At 44.8% G+C, this 23,407-nt stretch overlaps 1 protein-coding gene across 2 annotated transcripts in view; it reads left to right on the top strand.

Annotated features, from left to right (window-relative positions):
• The window catches only part of ADAM9 (ADAM metallopeptidase domain 9), an 84,395-nt gene that overhangs the window by 12,323 nt on the left and 48,665 nt on the right, over window positions 1–23,407 (top strand). For both annotated transcript variants that reach the window (XM_053367437.1, XM_053367438.1), the window contains exons 2-5: window positions 3,659–3,756; window positions 4,680–4,744; window positions 6,034–6,112; window positions 22,765–22,841. In XM_053367437.1, coding sequence (XP_053223412.1) covers window positions 3,659–3,756; window positions 4,680–4,744; window positions 6,034–6,112; window positions 22,765–22,841 — 319 coding nt within the window. The remainder of the gene's footprint in view (window positions 1–3,658; window positions 3,757–4,679; window positions 4,745–6,033; window positions 6,113–22,764; window positions 22,842–23,407) is intronic.

The following is a 23,407-nucleotide window of genomic DNA, read 5'->3' on the forward strand; positions in this document are numbered from 1 at the left end:
CAGGGCGGGAGAGTGCTAGAGTTCTGTCTGGTCCTGTTATATGGGATCAATTCCAATCTGTTACCTCCGAGGATGTGGACAGGCTGCTTGGACAAGTGAAACCAACCACCTGTCTCCTTGATCCTTGCCCATCCTGGCTGATAAAAGCAAGCCGGGAAGGGCTGGGCGATGGGCTCTGCGGGGTGGTGAATGCTTCCCTCTGTGAGGGAGCCTTCCCAGACCCGCTGAAAGAGGCGGTCATTAAACCGCTTCTTAAAAAAACATCTTTAGACCCGGCCAATTTGGCCAACTATCGCCCAGTCTCAAATCTGCCATTCTTGGGCAAGGTGATTGAGCGGGTGGTTGCTGAACAACTCCAAGCACGCCTGGAGGAAACGGACCATTTGGATCCCTTCCAATCAGGATTCAGGCCTCACCATGGGACTGAAACTGCCTTGGTCGCGCTGGTTGATGATCTCCGGCGGGCTAGGGACAAAGGTGAGAGCTGTTTCCTAGTTCTGCTGGATCTCTCAGCGGCCTTTGACACCATCGACCATAACATCCTTCTGGACCGTCTAGAGGGGCTGGGAGCTGGGGGCACTGTCATACAGTGGTTCCGCTCCTTCCTCCTGGGCCGTGTCCAGAAAGTGGTGGTGGGGGATGAGTGTTCAGACCCCTGGGCTCTCACTTGTGGGGTGCCTCAGGGTTCTGTCCTCCCCCCCATGCTTTTTAATATCTATATGAAGCCACTGGGAGAGATCATCAGGGGGTTTGGACTGGGTGTTCATCAGTATGCAGATGACACCCAGCTCTACCTCTCCTTTAAATCAGAACCAGTGAAGGCGGTGAAGGTCCTGTGTGAGTGCCTGGACGCGGTTGGAGGATGGATGGCGGCTAACAGATTGAGGTTGAATCCTGACAAGACAGAAGTACTGTTTTTGGGGGACAGGGAGCGGGTTGATGTGGGGGATTCCCTGGTCTTGAATGGGGTAACTGTGCCCCTGAACGACCAGGTGCGCAGCCTGGGAGTCATTTTGGACTCACAGCTGTCCATGGAGACGCAGGTTAACTCTGTGTCCAGGGCAGCTGTCTACCAGCTCCACCTGGTACGCAGGCTAAGACCCTACCTGCCCGCGAACTGTCTCGCCAGAGTGGTGCATGCTCTAGTTATCTCACGCTTGGACTACTGCAACGCGCTCTACGTGGGGCTACCTTTGAAGGTGACCCGGAAACTGCAATTAATCCAGAATGCGGCAGCTAGACTGGTGACTGGGAGTGGCCGCCGGGACCACATAACACCGGTTCTGAGAGATCTGCATTGGCTCCCAGTACGTTTCCGAGCACGATTCAAAGTGTTGGTGCTGACCTTTAAAGCCCTAAACGGCCTCGGTCCTGTATACCTGAAGGAGCGTCTCCACCCCCATCGTTCAGCCCGGACACTGAGATCCAGCGCCAAGGGCCTTCTGGCGGTTCCCTCATTGCGAGAAGTGAGGCTACAGGGAACCAGACAGAGGGCCTTCTCGGTAGTGGCGCCCGCCCTGTGGAACGCCCTCCCATCAGATGTCAAAGAGATAAATAATTACCTGAGATTCAGAAGACATCTTAAGGCAGCCCTGTTCAGGGAAGTTTTTAATATGTAACGCTGTACTGTTTTTAACACTGATTGGGAGCCGCCCAGAGTGGCTGGGGAAACTCAGCCAGATGGGCGGGGTATAAATAATAAATTATTATTATTATATTATTATAAAATAGGGTCGGGATGTTGAAGACAGTGCTTGGGGGGGGAGAGAGGAAGCTGAACAAGTGCAATGAGAACTGGTCCTTAGGGAAGTTAATCATGACAGTGTTGTGGACTCACCAACCTTCCAACTTGAACCATACATTTTTATTATAATAGCTACAGCATTATTTTTCTCATGCATGTAGTTAAATTGTACTTAATAAGGAAAAGTAATCTCTAATACACCTCCTTAGTACCTGCAAATGTTACTGTTCAGTAGCAGTTTCCCTCAGCTTTGCTGGTGAAAATGCTGAGTGCTGAAATCCTGGTATGTTTTTGAGACTTGGATTAACGTGAGACTTGGATGTGACATGCTTTAAAGAGTGAAGGACACAATTTCATCTGAACGTAACAAAGTGGAAATGTGGGCTTCAAGTTCAGTGTAGTTCTTTGCACTCTGAGGTCCAAACTGCAGGTTACGTATAATTCCTTCTAATTTTTCCTTGAAGATCTCCTTTTCTTTTCTTTTTTGAATGAAAAGCAGATTCTCCAGGCTGCAACCCTGAGTGGAGGAAGTGTTAGATGTGGCTAGTTGCTGTTCACTAGCAAAGATGCTGGATATACTGAACAGGGCTACAGAGAGGCAGGTACCTGTGATATCAATATAGAGCACACATAAACAGCATGCGCTCCAGACTCTAAGCTTTCATTAAAAATAAAAAACAAAGTAGGTCTCTGGTCTTCCTAAAATAAAAGTTATGAAGCAAAATGTCCACGTACCCCTTTCAGCAATTTCCATGGGATGAGCCAGCCTGACCGCTCCCTGTTTCAGTGTTTTTAGCTGTGGCTCTTTTGGCTTTAGACCACTTGCTTTGTTATTTCAAGTATTTATAGCCCTCTCTTCACCTCAAGACCCCAGGGTGGGGCAAAGAAGTATATTAAAACCACAATGAACACAATTTAAAGAGCAACAACACCAGAGTAAAGCAAGACCTATATTAAATCAGCACCAGTAAAATCATGAATACACAGTGGAAGTGAGGAACATGTTTAAGGATTTAGATTTGGTGGACAGAGTGCCTGAAGAACTATGGATGGAGGCTCGTAACATTATATAGGAGGCAGCAACTAAAACCATCCCAACGAAAAGGAAATGCAAGAAAGCAAAGTGGCTGTCCAGTGAGGCCTTGCAAATAGCGGAGGCGAGAAGGCAAGCAAAATGCGAGGGAGATAGTGAAAGATACAGGAAATTGAATGCAGATTTCCAAAGAATAGCAAGGAGAGACAAGAAGGCCTTCTTAAACGAGCAATGCAAAGAAATAGAGGAAAACAATAGAATGGGAAAAACCAGAGATCTGTTCAAGAAAATTGGAGATATGAAAGGAACATTTCGTACAAAGATTACCATAATAATATGAGTGGAATAGCAGAAAAAGAAAAGAAGAAGCTTGAAAAGTGTGAGGAGGAGGCAAAGAGCCAAATAAGTTCTGTAATTCTTCCGAATGAAATCGTACTTAGGTGTAATGAGGCAACCCATAGCATGAGTGTTCATATTGAGTAAAAAAAAACAAAGGGCACAATTTGGCTGCAAATACTTGTGGTGCAGCAGATCCCTGGGTGACCTTAATTTCATGTGTTAGCTTATCCAAGGAAAAGAACCCCGGCACTCGATCCCAGAAAACAAAAACAAAATGACCCCCAGAACGTATCTGAGTAAGTGCCCTTGGAGTCATTTCTGATGGTTTCCTGTGGAGACAAATGACTGTTAAACCTGTTTCAGCCTGTGGCATCCATGTGCTGATCTTAAAGCCATCAAATTTGTGCCCAACAGCTGTCTTAAGGTTCAATTAGTCCTCTTGCTGCAGTTACTCAGGGACCTGTGGATAAGCTATCTGGTTTCACTGACTTTATCAATTTGGCAGTGTTTTAATCCATTAACATTTCCCTGTATCTTTCTAGGTTTTCAGCCATTATCTCAGCTGTCTGCTTACGAAATTATTGTCCCCAAGAGGATAACAAGAAAACACCGCGATGTGCTGACATCCAGGGTAGCAGAGGTATTTCAGAGCAGGATTTCATCATCAGCATGTTGCTTTCTGCTTTTTGTACACATCATCTGGAAGCAGCTGTGAAATAATTAAGCATGGATGTGCTTCCTGAATGGTACAGCTGCCGAGGGTTCAGGGCAGCCTAGGACTAAACTGTGTGTGTGTGTGTGTGTGTGTGTGTGTGTGAGAGAGAGAGAGAGAGAGAGAGAGAGCTGCATATTTGTTGCAGAAGCTTGTTGTGAGCAGCACCTATTGTCTAATGTTTGTGAAGTCAACAGTACACAGGGCTGAGACATTTGGCTGAATGAGGTGAAGAGCACATGGTGCTCCCTCTCCCTACATCATGGTGCATAACTGATCAAGTTATTTTGGCAACTGAGGCAGAAAAACTTACAAGGGCCTCCTCACCCACCACTGTCAAAATGCAACAACTTTTGAAAAAATAACCTAAAAATGTGGTTCCCCATACCTGACATACAAAGCCAGTTGATGGTTTTGCAACTATTTCATTAAATAAAGAGAAAATGCACCAAAAGCTGAGCATTCAGAGAGAAAAACATAGACAGGGTGCTACTATGTCTTGCAGAGCAATTTCAATCAGATTTTTGTTGGTCTTGCTTAGTGGGTTTTAGTGGGAAAGTGCATTTTCTCTGCTGATATTATTATCCTTTTAATTTGTGGTTGTTACACTATGATTTTTATATTGCTGACAGTGTTGTTATTTTTCATGTTATGATTTTCATGGATGTAAACTGCTTTGTGTAATGTGTATGTATGGAAAGGGTAGGTGATGCACCTCCACCATACACATAAGGGTGTATTTGCTAGGCGGGGGGTGGACAGGACTGGGAATCTCTGGATTGTTCGGAACATGTTGATTATTAATTGAGGATTCCCAGAGAGGTTGCTTGATTATTCCTTCTTCTTTTGAGGATGAACTATCTTTTGAAGTTGATGTTGAAGGAACAAAGTATACACTTGAACTAGAAAAAAACAAGTAAGTGACTCATTTCCAGCTGCACTGGGCTGTTTTCCTTCCTCCTGGTTATTCTGAGTTTAAATTGGTCTGTTTGGCTCTTTTCCCTGGTTCTGAAAGTGACCTGTACAGGGCTTAGTCTACAGCATGGGTAGGCAAACTAAGGCCCAGGGGCCGGATGTGGCCCAATCACCTTCTCAATCTGGCCCTCGGATAGTCCGGGAATCAGCGTGTTTTTACATGAGCTCAGGGTTATTTGTGGGGCATAGGAATTTGTTCATTCCCCCCCCCAAAAAATATAGTCCGGCCCCCCACAAGGTCTGAGGCTTCAACCCCCTGTTGAGGTTTCAAACCCCTGTTGAAAAAGGTTGCTGACCCCTGGTCTACAGGTTACTTGAGAGCCCTCCAGAGGAAACAACTGGTTGATTTGATTTCTCTGCCCGCCCCCTCGGCTTCCATACTAAACACCAGCAAAGCACTTTTGGCTTCGCCATCATGGTGACATGCCAGCTTATTTCTGATAAAGAAAGCAACTTTCCTTAAAGGTTATTAATCTGTTCATGTGGTTCGCAATAGGCCATTTGTTGTAATGTATATTATAAAAGGGGGGGGGGACACAGCTACATCAAATGTGTGTGATCCCTCTCCATTCATAGTGAAATGCACTGATATTTCTCCAGCTGCTGCTTTTTGTTTAAAAAAATCTTTATGATTTCATTTAGAATATACCATAATTGCAAGGATAGAATTATAAAAGCAACAGTTCTCCCCCCCTTCTGATTCCATGTTCTCACAGCCTTCTGTTTGCAAATCTTTACTTTTTCCTCATTCTTCTTCCAGGTCCAGTTCTGTGAAAGCACTTATTTTTTCAAAAGTTTTAAAAAGCCTCATTTATTATTTTTATAATGTTTTGTTTATTTTCTGAAAGAGGGTTGTTTGGTAGTGATAAAAAGAAAAGAGGGGAGTTTATAACTAATCCTGGTTTTAATGAGTTATCATTACTGTTCGTTCCTGATTAAGCATGAGGTCTAAGAACATTCTTAATTTTCAACTTTCAAATTTTGCTTAAGTAAAATGCTGTACTCTTTTGCTTATATTTCAAAGCTGTCTTGGGAGGGTTTGAAAAACAAGACTCTGAAGGCAGGGGAGGGGGTTCAGGTGGTTTAGCAGACTGGCTTTTGAACCTGCCTTTCCTTGTTCCCTTCCAACTTTGCAGCTCAACATTGCTGGTTCCGCATTTTTTCCTTAATCTTTACAACAATTGTTGCCTAATGCGTTTCTTCCCATAATTCCCTCTCCAATTCCTCCAGAGCCCTTGTGCCCAAAGACTTCAAAGTTTATACTTACAATGCTGACGGCTCGCTGCATTCTGAGATTCTGGATCTCAAGGTATGTTTTCCTTTCAAATACATTTCTTGGGAGCCTGCCTCTCCATCCTGCTGGGCTGGCATCTGGAGGAGTAAAGTAGCAAAGATTTTCCAGGCACAAGTGGGAGCCAAGGGCAAATGAGTTCAATTGCCTGAGATGTAGGAATAGGGCTGAGGGTTGCTGTGTCTGCAAGAGTGGTATTGGGGGTTGGATGTTTGAACACCCTACCTGAATGTAGAAAAATACCACTGCAAGGTAAAGGCTAGTCTTGTCTTGAACTTTATTACGGTCACAGACCAGGATAAAAAACAAACAAACATATAAATAAAATAGCAGTTAGGATTTTTTTTAACTGATAAATGTTGGAGCAAATAAGGACAAGGAAACAAGCATAGGATAAAACATCTGAATAAAATACAAGATTAAACACGGATAATGGATGGATAAAAACTGATAATTAAAACAGATAAAAACTAAAAACAAATAAAAACATGCAGTTAAAACAACTGTAAGAGCGTAAGAACTAAAAGACTCGCAGTTAAAACAACTATAAGAGGCTGCAGAGTAGAAGCCTCTGAAATAGGGGACACTCACAGCATTAGAAACTGATGTGCAAATATGGTTAAAACAGACAATTAAAACAATGTACAACAATACATTTAGACACAATGTGCAACAATAAACTATCCCAGGGAGTTGCCTCAGAGTCCATGGAACCGAGTTTGGGGATTTTCATGCCGGACTATTTTGAGTTGGGCAATGGTCTGCGTCTACAGATTTGCACACATCCAGGTCTTCTTTTGGTCTTTGCCTAACAGCAAAAGGTCAAATTTTTGCTTTTGCGGGAGGTTGGCGAGCCTCACCAGTAGGGGATCAATGAACTTACTGCGTGCTATGGAGCCCAATGGCGTCCGGCACACTTCTCTGCGCGGCTCTGGTCTTCCCCCAGGGACCTTTGACTCAGCAGCACGTAAACACAGCGGAACAGAAGCAGGAACGTCGTTCGTGTGAGGGCAATAACTCAGGCTGGATGCAGCAGTCTCCTTATCTATGTTTTACGTCTTTATTCCTTAGCAAAACACAATAGCTATAAATTTCCCGGCGACAGAGCGCACATCTTGCTGCTCTCTCCACGGAGCAAACACACACACTGACAGAACACAGGAAACCACTCCCCTCAGTGTTCTAAACCCCGCCTCAAAATGTGAGACGTCACTCAGAACTCTTAACCCTGTGAGTTCTGAGCCTCTCTCCACACCCCCTCTCGAATCATATTTTGAGAGGACTTCTGAGTGTTCAACACCTTCCCCATTGCCTTCCGCCCCTTCCTGGCATCGTTGTTAGGCACCTGTTGAACTTCCTCACAAATCTCAGGTTCGCACTGTGCGAAACCAACCCACGCATTTGTGGCCTGAAACCTCTCAGGTGGAATTCCCTTTGTAGCCCGCGATGACCGCCTGGGCACAAACTGGGGTGCTCCTTCTGACCCACTGGCACTGGCGCCGACTCCATGGGGCCTGAGGGGGCTCGAGCCCCCTCAATAATTTGTTTGGGGGGGCTCAGCCCCCCCAATAATCTCAGGCGCCCCTCCAGCAGAGCGCCGCCGCCGTCCCCCACCTCCTCCCCACCTGCTCCCTCTCCAGCCAGCCAGCCAGCCGCGCGCCCTAGCCGGAGAGCCCCGCGAGATTAGGGAATCCCCGGGCGGGGGCTCCTGCCTCGCTGCTTCGCGAGAACAGGGGAATCCCAACCGGCCACGCCTCCCAGCCAGCCAATCGGCTGGCTGGGGGGCGTGGCTTGCCCTATTTAGGGCCGGAGCAGAGGGGGCTCGCCCTCTCTTCTCCGGCTAGCCCCCACGTTTCCCAGCTGATCCTGTCGTCGTTGGTGCCTTTTTCCTTCTATCACGTGGAGCTTAAGCGCAGCAGGCGCTGATCCTTCCGGGCAAAGCTGCAGCTGCTGTTTGCATTTTGAGCTGAAATCACTAAAGGAAATTTAATTCCTTCTGGAGTCCGAGCTCCACTTCAACTGCTAGCTTTCTGGGGCTGAAATCACTTGCAGCGCAGCTTCAGTTGCAAGCTTTCCCGGGCGGAAATCACTCGCAGCACAGGGGTGGGCTTTATTCTCATAGGTCCTTTTGTCTGAAAGTGGCTGCTTGGAATAGTTCAGCGCAGCTTTTCTCCACATCGGCTTAAGAGAGGTAAAGCCGACAGTAGCAGCTGCATCGTTGCCGGGTGAGACGCGTCCTTGTATTGTGGTATTGTGCACTGGCTGCCTCTGCGCCAAGGATCACACGTGAGTAGAAAAATCTGGGAGAGTCCAGGGGATCCTTTAGCAGCACGCCGGCTGTGAGAAGGGGCGGCGGGGTTGCTTAGTAACGATCTCTTCCTGATAGCCCTTTAAGGAGCCACGTGACCAGGGGGACGGCCGCCATCTTAATAGGGGCAATTTTTGTGGGAATATTCCTTTAAATCAGTACAGGTCTTCGACTTGAAGCATTGAAAAGGGGAGTGAGGTGTGTGCCTGGTGTGTATTGTGTAGTGTGATTTGATTTGCCGGCTCCCACAGGGTGCTGTGGGGGGGGAGCTTTTCTTCAGTGCGCCCGGGTTGAGGCTTATTGTTTCAGACACAGAGGCAGGACGCTGGCAGCCAGGAACAGGAAGTTGATAGCTGTGTTGCTTGGTAACCAGGAAGTTGCGGTCGCCATTTTGAGCTAACCACGTGGTTTGGCCCGGCGGCCATTTTAGGTGAGGCACTCTGTTGTGGGAATTGGATACTCAGTGCTCAGTGTGAGTGCTTCTGCTGTTTATTTCTCTAAAGCTAAGCACAGGAGGCCGATTTTCATAACCTTTAGGCTTTATAAGTGACAATATAGCTCAATTGGTGGATTGGAAGAGAACAAGTTATTTAAGTTAAGCATTTTAAGAGCTCATAGAGGTTTGACTCTGAGTGTTATTATATTAAAGCGCTTTAATTAGGGCTTTAGCGCTCCAAGGATATATATGCAACCCTGAAATATAATAAATTTGATTGCTTTAATAAGTGCTTGCAGTAGTCAACTTATTGCTTGATTCCAGTTGTATTTAAACTTATCGAGTGTGGATTCATTTTGGTAATTTAATTCATTTGGTTGGAACTTTAAATTCATTTTGGTTGACTAAGAGAAAGGGAAGATCAATTGCTGCTGGATTCTGATTGTATATCAATTTAATTTAATTGGTGATTAGATTCATTTGGTTGATTTAAGTCCTTTGGTTAGTTAATTACCTCATTGCCTTAGTGTGTTGTTAAGAAACAGTATTTATTATTGCAGGCCAATTTAATTACTTAATTCCGTTTAAATTAATTGGAAGTTGGTTCATTAGGCCAACTCATTTTATTTAGTGGTTACTTTAAATTTATTTGCTTGATCAGGAGCAAGGGCAGTTACTGCCCCCTGCCTACAGTACCCACCCCTTCTGTTTAAAAAACAGTTGAACGCATTATATATATATATAAATAAAATAATAATAATAATATTCAAAATAAGATAAAATAAATTTTGCTAGTTGGATTTAATTTCAGAAGGAATCAAGGGATTTAAGTGCATAAGTGATTTAATTGCTGGGGATTTTAATTGCATAAGGTTCTGCATAAGGTAGAGGCCATATAGATTATTGCAATTAATTCACTTTCGTGGTTCTTATTGGCGGAATTTGTCCTGCTTTGCCTCAGTGCCGAGTAGAGTGGAGGTTTGGGACTGCAATTTGAATGCTGTAAATAACTCTACGTGAATTTTGCTGAGGGGGCACAGTGCCTGGTTTAGCGGTGATTCTTGGCACTGGCTACTAAGCCTCTCATTCCTCCCTCTAGCTAAAAAATTATAGCCTGCAAGCAAATAAGGGTTCTTACACTGGGAATTTGTTGCCTTAATTAACAAATAAAGGTTCTCTTTCACTAGGAATTTGTTGCTTCATTAATTGATTTGGGGAAATTTTAAGTAGAGCCTTTTGGATAGAAACACAATTCTAGATATAGTTAGAGAACTAATAATAGCATATTCATTAATAATAATAATAATAATAATAATAATAATAATAATAATCTGGGCCTGAGCTAGCGTTAACGGGATTTGAGTCACAGCTACCGGGGTACGTTTTATTGGAATAGGCGCTGTTTAATCCTAAAGAGTAAGGTTACAGCTAAGTCAGGGCGAGATTGACTCAGCTGTCACAGCCAGCAATTTTAATTTTAAGTGGAACCTTACCCAGTGCTGACAATTCTGAGCTGGCTTGGCCGGTGCCACAGTTTAGGAACAGTGGGTCAGTGTAGATAATACTGAGCTTGGCCATCCAGCCTAGCCAGCTTCTACGTTGTGGCCGTCCCCGTCCCCTATATTTTATTCGTTTACTTTAGTCTCAGTGTATTGTGAATTAAGTTTGCAATGGATAAATTTGTAACCAAAAAGGCACGCTTGGAAGTTGATGATACTGTAAGTCAACCTCCGACAATAATTGTGTCGTCAATTGCTGCGTTGTCTTCATCCGAGAACCGTTCACAGCCGAAACCTGGACAATCCGGTAAGGGAAGATCATTTCAGAAGTCTTGGTTGATCAAATATACATGGCTAGAATATGAAGAATGTACCAAAAAAGTTTTTTGCAAAACCTGCAAAGAGGCAGATGCTAAAAATCTATTACAATTTTCTTCAAAAAAAGAAGATGCATTTATTTCCATAGGGTTTTCTAACTGGAAAAAGGCTTTGGAAAAATTCCGTCTTCATGAAAATACGTTTACGCATAAAGAAGGTGTTCTGAAACTAAATTCCATCACTAACCGAAGTGTGGCCTCCCAATTGAATGAACAGTTACATAGTGATATGAAGAAAGGCCGTTTAGCTCTTGAGACAATTTTTACTACCGTGCTATTTTTATGCCGACAAGGACTAGCAATTAGAGGGCACGAAGATGTAAACTCAAATTTTTTTCAATTGTTGGAACTCCGAAAGAATGACGTACCTGAGTTAAAAGATTGGTTTGGGCGTTCTGGGTATAAGTGGACGTCCCACGATATTCAAAACGAGATCATTGATCTACTAGGAAAGTCTGTGTTGAGAAAAGTATTGGCTTCAATCAAGAAGACTGAACATTTTTCTATTATTGTTGACGAAACAAGTGATTCTTCGCTTCACGAACAAGTGTCATTTTGTATTCGTACTGTCGATGATGATTCCTTAATTATCAACGAAGACTTTATTGGCTTATACGAGACCCCCAACACTGAATCACAAACTCTGTTTAGTATTTTAAAAGACGTATTTGCTCGTTTTGATTTGTCAATGGATAACTTAAGAGGACAGTGCTATGATGGTGCCTCGAATATGAGAGGCAAGTTCAAAGGACTTAAAAAGTTAGTTTTGGATATACAACCAAAAGCACGTTATGTGCACTGCACTGCTCACAGTTTAAACTTGGCAGTTGTAGACAGTCTCCGCCATCTTACGTCTATGAGGGATATTATGGCCTTAGCCAAGGACTTAATAAACACCGTAAGGGAATCCAACAAAAGGATGGAACTTTTCAGAAGCATACGCTGTGATAGGGCCAACGGCCAAGCTGGTCTACGACCCCTTTGCCCGACTCGATGGACTATGCGAGCTTCTAGTATCTTGAGAGTATTGAAAAACTTTGAAGAACTTCTAGAGTTTTTTGAAACATTTTCTGCAGAGGACAAAACAGAGGCAGGTTATAAATGTGCAGGCTACCTTGAGTCAATGTTACAATTCAAAACTTATTTCTTTTTACGTCTTTATTGCCATGCAATGAACCCAGTAGAGGATGTCAATGAAAAAATTCAATGCCCTCATCTAAGTGTTTCTGATCTGGAAAAAATATATGAGGGCTTGATTTGTATATTGAATGGAAGGCGTGATAGTTTTGAAGACTTTTGGGAATTGTGTTTAAAAGAAAAACCTTCACAAGTTGATGATCCTTCGCTTCCTCGGAATCGACGTATACCAAAGAAGTATGAAAACAACGAAGCCAGCTCACCGCACACTTTCAAAACCCCAAAGGAATACTACAAAGCTATTTACATTGAAGTTTGTGAAACGGTGCAATCTTGCATTACTGAGCGGTTTGCATCGACTGGATTCACACAGGTCATTGCAGTTGAACAAGAGTGCTTGCTTTTAGTAAACAGAGGTGAAACAAATTTTGAAAAATCAACTGAGTTTTTCAAAAATGACCTGGACATTGAGAGACTGCGCTTACACTTGAATATGTTAGCCGATATCGCTAATAAAAAACAACTGGTCTTAAAAAACATGCGTGATGTGAGAAAGTACATTACACAAGAGCCTGCAATTGGAGAAATGTTATGTGAAGTAGTGAAGTGCATTAAGCTTCTCCAAGTAGTTCCAATCACGACAGCAACAGCAGAACGGTCATTTAGCGCCCTTAGACGTCTGAAGTCATATCTCCGATCAACAATGGGACAGAAGCGATTGAACAACTTGGCTGTTCTTCAAGCCCATCGAGATGTTTTGGATGAATTGGATATCCGACCAGTCATCAACGACTTCATATTCAGTAATCCTGTCAGACGGTCGACATTTGCACCTTTCTAAAGACACTCTAGACACTTGGTTCTAAAGACCCAATTAAAGCCCGTTATTTACATACAGTATTACAGTATTTACATACAGTATTACGCATACTGTATTAACTTTATTAACTGTATTAAAGCATTAACTTTGAGATATTATTTTTATTTAATGAACCCTCAGCCTTATTCAAAGTAAGCTTAAATTAGCTATTTCACTTATTAATCAAAGTGCTATTACTGTGTGACAGCAATATTTTATGTTTTATTCTTTTAATGATAGTTTAGGATTTATTTAAATATCATTTCAGTCTTTTCAGAGCTATATATTCACTGCTCTGTAATAGTCTATAAGCATAATTGTTACTGTAAATTAAATTAGCTTTTTACGAAAATACCGTGCGTGTTTATGTTTTGTTTCTTTTTTCAAAGCCAAAAGGTGTTTCAGGCTTGTCGAGTTTCCCGGAGTGTGGAGTTATAGAGAGTCGAGTTTTCGGGGTTCTAATGTTGATCATATGACTCTAAAATACTTTAAAAAAACTTTAAAACTCACTAATTTTCATCTAAAATTTAGAAAACTTCCCGGGGCAGGACCCCGGTATGGGCCCCCCCAATATTTTTTATAAGTCGGCGCCCCTGCCCACTGGGGCCAGCATGTGCGTCTTCCTCATCAGAAGACTCCCCCTCTGACTTGACACGTCTGTGAGCTTTCTCCATTATGCGCACAGGAGATGAGGGCTCACTCTTGGACACTCTCTTAACAACCTGTGGAGACGCCCTACTCTGTTCAGGGACCTGGTCTCCACCAGCAGGTTCAGGCTCTGGCTCTCCTTCCTCCTCAGAGTCAGACAGACAATCTGAGTGAACGTCAGAGCGCGCTTTGCGCCTTGCCCAACCATCCTGCTCAAAGAACTCAGCCTGTTTACTGACCAGAAGCTTGGTCTGATCACCTTCTGGGTATGCGAATCTCCACCCTTTTGTCGCAGGCTCATATCCACAGAAGATCATTTCCTGGTACCTTGGGCCACCCTCCTGCTGCAGAAACTTTGGTACAGGCACCATGGCTCTGCTACCAAAAGTGCGAAAGAAATGCACAAGCGGCTTCTGCCGATGAAGCAGGAAATACGGGGTGTCACCTACCACTGAATTGTAGCACCTGTTCATCGTGAAATTGGCTGTCTTTACCGCCTCCCCCCAAAAACTTTGAGGCAAACCAGAGTCATCCAGTAGAATCTCGGATGCTCGAACCAGAGCTTTACTCCTAAGCTCTGCCACGCCACTGTCCTGAGGAGAAGTCACCTTGTGACGTATCCCCCTCTGGCGAAAGAAACCCTTTAGAGCAGACCCAGTGACCTCTGAACCTCGGTCACACTTGAACCCCTGCACCTTGGTGGAGAACCTTAGTTCCACCTCTGCAACCCAATCTTTGATAAGTTGTGTTGCCTCCTCCTTTGTTTTCAGCGTGAATGCCCATGCGTTCCGCGTATAATCATCTGTCAGCACCACCAGCCACTTGGCCTTGCCCAGACTTGGCTGTGGCATATCAAAAAGGTCTGCATGCACAAGCTCAAAAGGCTTAGTGGTTACTCTTTCCACCCTGGGATTATTAAATCCCTTGTTCCTTGCTTTCCTGCAAGCTCTGCAATTCAAAGGTTGACCACATTCTTTTACCCGGCACCCTTTGGTGCACTCTGATAACATCTGAATGTCCTCACAGGACCCATGTGACATTCTCTTGTGCCACACGCAAGCACACGACACATGAGTGTGATCAGTGGCTTTCCCAGTATTCCCCTCACCCTCCAGAGGTGTTTCCAGAACAAAGAGGTTGTTCTGATCTTTCTCAACACTTATTAGCGGTTTTCCCCCTCTGGAAATTGTACAAACATTTTTCTCAAAACTCACTGAATATCCCTCCTGTAAAAGGCAAGGTACAGATAACAGGCAATGTTTTATCTCAGGGATAACATAGACCTTCAGTTCAGCCTGCAAGAAAGAGACAAACACGTTAGCAAAATGAGTCACATGTCCCTGTGAACCTGTAGCAAATTTAACTGTTTTCCCAGTTGAAACAGCCTTGCAGTTCCACATTTGTCCATCAGGTGGCGCTGTGACCAGATGGGCATTAGCAGCCGAGTCCACAACCCAACGTAGTACTCTCCTCCCTCTGGAGTTGACGTCCTTTGTTGCCTTAGCAACCGACTTCCTGCTGCCCCCGACCTTGGGGCCTTCGCTGCAGGTGTTGTCCAAAACTGCCATTGACGCAGACAGCTGATAAGCGTTTCCTCCCCTCTCTGGAGCTCGTAGCGTAAGCGCTTTCCCATGCCTGCCTGCTCTGTTGCCATGGAAACCCGGCTGGTTCCCATGGGAAGCAACCTTGGAAACATCCTGCCCTGTCTCCCTCGCTCTCTGTGGGCAGCTGCGACGCAGGTGTTCAGAAGAAGCACAAACAAAACATCGCCGAGTGGAAAACTTTGCAAACTTGCCTTTGGTCTTCTCTGCCCCCCCAACCTTTCCAGCAGCACTCCTTGAGGCTTTTCTGCTGTTGGGGAAATGGCCTTTGGCTTCTGCTGTGGTTTCTCTGCAAACCCCCTCCAGCTCCTGCCAAACAGCCTGGGCACTCTCAAGACCCTTGGAATGGCCTGCACCCCCACTCTCTGGTGCAAAGTTCTCAGTGGAAGAGATAGCCACTGCAATTCTCTCCTCTTCTCTCAGCCGCTCTCCAGCACGCAGCTCATATGTAGGGGCATTCCGGCAGCCCTCCAACACAGTCCCAGCCCCCTCTGGGCCTTCTGGGCATCCCTCAGCCCCTCTTGGGCTTGGTGCCTCCTTTGAGTAGCTCTCAGCCCCTCCTGGGCCTGGTGCTTCCTCAGAGCAATTCTCAGCCCCCTCTGGCCTGGCTCCCACTGTCATCTTCAGTGCCTGCCTCCTCTCGACCCAGGGCTTGCTCCCGTCCACCTTATCAAAAGGGATTGACAACTTCTGGCTGTCTGCCATCTCTCCCCGGGGCCCAGCCTACTTACAGATAGCGGTAGTGCCTCCCGGTCCGGCAGATCTCAGCTCCTCCCAGCGAACTCCTGGCTGGTACCAGCTACTCCTTAGCTGGCCTTTGGCTGCTCCTCAGCCGACTCTGACTGCAGTCTTTCTTCCCAGCGTCTCATCAGCTGGCCTTTGGCTGCAGTCTTCTCCTCAGCCGGCTTCCCCCACACGTACGAACGTTGCTTATCTTAATTGCTGATCACCCATAACCTATGGAGCCCAATGGCGTCCGGCACACTTCTCTGCGCGGCTCTGGTCTTCCCCCAGGGACCTTTGACTCAGCAGCACGTAAACACAGCGGAACAGAAGCAGGAACGTCGTTCGTGTGAGGGCAATAACTCAGGCTGGATGCAGCAGTCTCCTTATCTATGTTTTACGTCTTTATTCCTTAGCAAAACACAATAGCTATAAATTTCCCGGCGACAGAGCGCACATCTTGCTGCTCTCTCCACGGAGCAAACACACACACTGACAGAACACAGGAAACCACTCCCCTCAGTGTTCTAAACCCCGCCTCAAAATGTGAGACGTCACTCAGAACTCTTAACCCTGTGAGATCTGAGCCTCTCTCCACACGTGCTTCTTCATAAAAGGGACATTTAAAGAACAAGTGTTCTGGGCTTCCTATCTCTCCCAGTGGACAGGTGCAAAGTCTCTGGGCATAGGGGACTTTTCTAAAGGCTCCATCCAGGACTGGCGAGGGAAGAGCTGTGCTTCTGGCGAGTGTAAATGCCCTTCTTGCATTTCTAGATACAAGAAAGAAGAAATATGCTGCCGGTGCGGCTATGTATCTCTCGATTTCTCCAATTTTATAGTCGGGGCACCTTGCGCAGTCCTGTTGTCTCTCGGTATCTAATATTCTTTGCCTGACCGTGGCTTTTGCCTGGCCCAAGCTCAGACTTAGAAGGCCTGAGGGGCAAAACCCAGTTTCTGGAGGGTGTTCAGAACTGCAATCTGCAGCCTGACTGGAATTGGTCGCAGAGGATCAGTGGGGCTATCCCTCGGGGGAGCAGATTCAGTGTCAGCCATTTGTAGATTGATGTTAAGCAGATGCTAGCCTCCACTCTCATCATCCCCGTTTCCAATCTCACCCATGTGTTTGAGACACATCTGGGGACTTGGAGGAGAGCTCTAAGAAGTCTAGATTGAACTCTCTCAAGGGGGGAGAAAGCAGAGGAAGGCGGACCCAAAAAGGAACCATACAGGAGTTGTGCCAAAGTTTTGGCCTTGTATAATTTTAGAGCTGCGGGGACAAAGAAGCCCCCTTGTGCTCTGAAGAATTTAAGAATACAATTTGCGGTTTTTTCCGCTGAACTCCCGATGAAGTTTATGTGTAGTTTGTTGGTTCCTGAGGCCTGTACCACCATTCCTAGATACTTATAGTTTGTGACTTGTTCTAATTTATGGCCTTGGAGTTCCCAGCTTCTAAGCTTTGGTTTTTCCCCAAAAGCAAGTATCTTGGTCTTTTGATAGTTGATTTTGAGACATTCAGATTCACAGTATGCTGCGAGCTTTCTTAGTGCTCTTTTGAGTCCAATGGGGGTTCTAGATAGAATTACCGCATCATCGGCATATAGCAGGACCGAAATATGCCGATTTGCAAGCTTTGGCGGGTGGAGTTCTGAGTCATTGAGTGCAGACACTAAGTTATTTAAATAGAAATTAAATAGTAGAGGGGCCAATAGGCACCCTTGCCTGACTCCTTTGAAGGTTTTAATTGGGTCCGTTAGGTGTCCTAGGCGGCTGCACCTGACTCTAAGGGTCGTGTTTGCGTGCAGTGCCTGAATTAAGAGCAGGAGCCTTCTATCTATATTGGTACCCTGTAGTCTGTCCCAGAGTCTGGTTCTGGATGTATCAAAAGCTGCTTTTAGGTCAACGAAGGCAGCGTATAGTGAGGCCTGCCCTCCTGATTTGTATTTGTTGATGAGATGTTGTAGCATTAGGCAGTGATCTGTCATGGACCTTCCGGGTAAAGGCTAGTCTTCTCCTTGTCTGCTCACTACCTGCTGTGTTCCTGAAGACAGGCTGCTCCCTGTCCTTAGCCTGGCATTTAATTTTTTTTAAAGCCCTGGCTTGAATGTGGTTGGCATCATTCACATGCTCATAGGCCCCAGTGCTACTTGTGAGACATTTCCTAGCACCCTGCTTGTATTTCTAAAGGTCTTGGAACTCATGCTTACTTCCTAACAGCTCCAAAACTCTGTCAGCTTCCAGGTGTTGTGTGGCATTCTCCCCTCCCCCGCCAAGCGAGTTCCTTCCAGATGTGTGTCTCTGAACTCTGGCTGCCTGGTGATGTTGTGGTTATTGAGATGGAAGTCAGTTTCTGTCATGTAATTGGATGGTAGATCATCTATGCCAGCATTTCCAGTAGGACTGGGAAAGGTTCCTGCCCCAAATCCTGGAGAACCTCTGCCAGTCAGTGTGGACACTACTGAGGTAAAATGACTGGGGGCTTCCTATGTCTCTACCATGTTTTTATTAGTAGGCTCTTGGCTTTGCTGGCTAATTAGTTGTTGTAAGCAAATAGTCCCTTTGTGGGAGTTCCCCCCTTCCGTTCTTTGTTTTGCATGTTTGCATAGCACAGAAGAAGAGCCTTGCTGGTTCAGACCATGAGTCCCTCCGGCCCAGCTCACTGCTTTCCACAGTGGCTACTTAGAGGCCTCCAGGAAGCCCACAAATGGGGAGGAAAGGTCATCACCTGTCACATGGTTGCTGACTAGCAACCTGTCCCCGGAGCTGAGGGAGGGGGAAGAACGGGAGCCGTTAGAAAAGACAGGAGAGGGAGAGGAGGACAAGCAAGCAGAAGGAACTCAAGCAGCGAGGACGCTCCCAGATGCTGGAGACCATCAACACCACTCAACCAGTTCAGAGACAGAGGGAGAGTCAATGCCCATTCCTTCAGCACAGGACAGAAGGGGGTTAAAACGTAGGGAACATAGAAGGGGCTTGGGGCTTCCCAAGCTCCTCTGCTGGAGGAGGAGCCAAAAGCTCCCACTTCCTGGATCTGCTACCGAGGATTAGGATGCATGAAGCTATGTCCTGTACCTTGTAAATATGTATGTAAATAAAGACTGTAAATATATCTATGAGTGAGCAGAGGTAATTTTTGCGAAAGGCTTCCAGACCCATCACACAACCTGGAGTTCATTGATATACTGCTGCTGAACTTGGAGGTTCTATTTAGCTACAATTGTTGAACAGACACTGATAGGTTTCTCTTTCTGCATCAGGGAGGGGGGAACCTGTGACCCTCCAGATGTTTTGGGGCTCCCCTTGGTGTTCCGAACACACGCAGCCCAAGAAGGACAGTCAGCTTGCAGTCTAATTCTTTATTGGCAAAGCGCACCCTTAGGGTAGCTCCTAAGGCATGTTGTGGAGGGTGGGGGTGAAAAAGAAAACTAATCCTCCTTTAAGACTGGGAATATCCCCTCACTCTTCCAGTTTAGGATATTCCACCATTCTTCAGCAGAGTTGCTTTTCTTTCAGCAATGTAAAGGCTCAAACAAAGCTTTAATAATAAAGAAAACTGTAACACAATGACATCCTGTCTGAGAGAGACTAAAAGCACATCCTGGGGCCAGAAGGACACTTGGTCTCTTGGACTGAATTGAACTGGACACCCAAAGGGAGGGGCCAGTTCTGGAGCACAACACAGAAGCCCCACCCACCAGATGACAGACATTCTACTAATCCAGTTGGGCCCCAGTGTTTTTCTTACAAAGGTGCACAGTGCTTCCAGCGGCTAAGCGGTTGGCATCCCCTCCACTGGCTTCTGCTCCCAACTGGACTGCTGAAGCAGCAGGGTGACCATGCCTCCACCCAAACTTATGTACCCTCGCTGGATGGTGCGCATGCGTGCGCAAGCAATCTGCAAGCTTCTGCAGAGTAGCAGAAGCTTGGTGGAACGGATGTGTTGGGTTTCAATAAATCACGCAGAGTCAAAACACATTAGCAAAGGGAATTTTTTATTAAGGATTAGGCTTAGTTACAGCAAAAAAACCCCTCAAGAATAAATGTATAGAAACTCAGAGGATGTGAAGAGAAGAAAACAAAAGTAGGAATAACCAGGCAGTTCCCTGAACTACTGCTATATCTCTTCTGGCTCAGTGTCCTTGAGATAACATATCAAGAAAGTACAGGGTAACTCATAACATGTCCTACTGTTTCAGCAGAAATGAACAGTTACAGACACACTGGAATAGACCAGTACTTTCCAGTTCTGAACAGTTTCTGCCTTCAAAAAACTTCAGCCATGACATTCTCCTGCATGGAAGTTACTGCCATTCCTGTCTCTTCAAGCCCCTCCTGGTCCTGGGGGGCAGTGGAGGAGAGGACATTTGCCTTGTATATGAAGCAGCAGCAGCCCTCCTGATGGGCCCTCCTGATTAACAGCTGTTAAGCAGGAGGGTCGGATCCTGCCTGATGTGTTAAGTGGGAGAGTCCTAGCTTTCCTAGCTGTATAACAAAATAGGATTTGAATCCCTTTAAAAAAAGATAGCCCCATCCGTGAATTATTTTGGAGGTGGTTCTGGTGTTGGGTGTCTGGTCCCTGGGACAACACAGGGTAAATTGCCCTGATCCAGGTGGCAGGTCGAGGGGGTAGGTGTCTGTGCAAAGTCTCAATTTGTAGAACTCCTAAGCTGCCTTCCTTCGGAGTAGATCCCAAGGCTGCTTCCACACATCAAACAAGCCATTATCAACAATGAAACAGTAGCATTTCATAATAATCGTAGGACCTTGGACAGTTCCACTAAATTCACCAAATGTCTTAGTAAATAGATGTGTCTTAACTTGGTTCTGGAAACTCAGAAACATAGCTGACATCTGTGTGTACCTGAGCGTGGAGATAATTTCATAGTTGGGGTGTCACTACAGAGAATCTGCTATCACATGTCTTCACACTTTGATTTATTTTTTTTAAATTTGATTTTTATTGAAATTTACAATCACCAACCAACTCCTACCACCCACCACCAAAACATCACATCTTGTTACATGTATCCTACTTTGTGTTTCATAGATCCATTAGCTTCCGTCCTTCCCTTCCAGCAGTTTTCCTATTCCATTCTATAGTTTACAGATTCTTTAATTATAAATTATGCCATGACATGAGAGGTATTTCAATCCTGCCAACGTTTTCATATTTGCACAATTCTCACTTATATAAACCATAAATTTACTCCATTCTTTTTGGTACTTTGTCTCCTCCCGATTGCGAATTCTGTGTGTCAATTTAGCCATCTCAGCATACTCAACCAACTTTATCTGCCATTCTCTTATCGTCGGCATCTCCTGTTGCTTCCACTTTAGAGCTATTAGAACTCTGGCTGCAGTTGTTGCATATAAATATAATCTTTGATCTATCTTTTTAATCCCTTCTCCCACCAAACCTAGCAAAAATTCTTCCGGCTTTTTTGGAAAACTGTACTTAAACATCTTTTTTAACTCGTTGTAAACCGCATCCCAAAACTCTTTTATTTTATTGCAAGACCACCACATGTGATAGAAATCACCGTCTTTTTCCTTGCACTTCCAGCAGGTTTTACTACTTGTTCTATACATTTTTGCCAATTTGGTGGGAGTGAGAAACCAGCGATAAACCATCTTCATAACATTTTCTTTTAAGGCAGAACAAGCAGTGAATTTTATGCTCTCATTCCAGAGTTTGGCCCATACATCATATTCTATGTTATGTCCTAAATCAATAGCCCATTTTATCATAGCCTCTTTTATAAATTCATCTTTTGTGTTCCATTCTAGTAAGAGATTGTACATTTTTGATAATAGCTTGGATTTACTCTCTAAAATATCTATTTGAAATTTCGATTTTTTTGTCCTCAAATCCTATTTTTTTATCCTCTTTAAAGACATCATTGACTTGATGGTATTGCAACCATCCTGTCAATTTTTCAGCAATACACTCATAGGGCTTTAATTTCCAACCTTTTTCAGCCTTCATCAAAATTTCCTCATATGTGGCCCCTCTCTCTAGTATGTTCAGTTTTTTAACTGTTAATATATCAATTGGTGACAGCCACCACGGTGTTTTCCTTTCCAACAAATTCTTGTTTCTTTCCCAGACTTCAAATAAGGCACCTCTTATCACATGATTTGTAAACCCTTTATGCACTTTTGCCTTACCACACCAAAGATAAGAGTGCCATCCAAATCTATTATTGAACCCCTCCAAATCTAACAAGTCTAGGTTCTCCTGAATTATCCAATCCTTTGTCCAACGTAAACATGCCGCTTCATAATAGAGTTTCAGATCAGGTACTGCAAACCCCCCTCTTTCCTTCTTATCTGTCAATATTTTAAATTTAATTCTTGGTCTTTTCCCTTGCCATATAAAACGCGAGAGGGTTTTTTGCCACACTTTGAATTGTCTTAAACCTCTTATTATCGGAATTGTCTGGAACAGAAACAACATTTTCAGTAATAGATTCATTTTAATCGCAGACATTCTGCCCGTCATTGATAGCTTTAATCTGTCCCGTATTTCTAATTCTCTTTAAATCTCCTTCCAGACTGGTTGATAATTGTCATTAAAAAGATTTATATTCTTTGCCATCATCCAAATTCCAAGATACTTGACTTTTTTGACCACCTTGATTTCACATGTCTTCACACTTTGAGTACATGTAGCTGTGCCCTTACATTGCTTCCAGAGGGCATGTTTGCTGAGCATTCTTCTCAATGTGTCTGCACAGCATTTGCAGGGAAGTTCTACAATGCCATTCTGATTTGTTTGCGGACAAGTTATATGAGCCATTATTATCTTACACTTTCTAGGGAATTTCCCTGGTGCTTTCCTTAACTGAAAAAAGTTGTGTGTGTGTGTGTGTGTGTGTGTGTGTAGAAGCAGGCTTGTTGCTCAAGAGACCAAATCCATTTTAAAAGGGTGACCTGAATCAACAGGTATGCAATAGAGTCCAACCCACAAAATAGCAACACCTCATTTTCTTGATTCATGAGAGCGTTGTGGTATCAACACTGTGAGCAACAAAAAACGCAGCATGCAGTCATTTCTTAATCCCCCCCGTTTTCTACCCATTCAGGATCACTGCCACTATCAGGGATATGTAAAAGGAGTAGCGGATTCCTTGGTCGCTGTCAGCACTTGCTTTGGACTCAGGTAAGTGATACGTTCTTGTGCTTTTTTGGGGGGAGGGGGCAGAATAGTGGCTGCCCCTCCCTCAAAGCAACCTGCCTTTCTGTGTACTGACGGTGGCCTCTGAAACCAGGGGTACAGATCCTCAGGCCTGGGAGTCAAATACAGTCATTTTCATGACTCCTCCCTCTTTTTGTCTCTGGACACTCCCCACCACCACCACTGGTACGCAATACCCAGAAAGTGGCCTGTGAGGGAATGCAGCCCCTGGGCTGGGAAACGCCCCCCCCTCAATGTGAGCCACAGCAACTTCTCCTTTTTGCCCTTTGCTCCTGGGGCTTCTAGACATTTTGGCTGAGATGCTGGAGACATTTTCTCCATCAACCCTGCAGCACCTCGTCTTGTCCTTCTTAGCCAAGGTCAGGCTGCCTTAATTGATTAATTAATTGTATTTCATAGAACGATTGATTGTAGAGTTGGAAGGGACCTCATGGGACATCTAGTCCGACCCCCTGCAGTGTAGGAGTCTCAACTAAAGAATCCATGGTAGGTGACTATCCAACCTCTCCTTGAAAATCTCCAAGGAAGGA

This window comes from Podarcis raffonei, chromosome 15, assembly GCF_027172205.1.
Source record: "Podarcis raffonei isolate rPodRaf1 chromosome 15, rPodRaf1.pri, whole genome shotgun sequence".
In the NCBI taxonomy this organism is placed as follows: domain Eukaryota; kingdom Metazoa; phylum Chordata; class Lepidosauria; order Squamata; family Lacertidae; genus Podarcis; species Podarcis raffonei.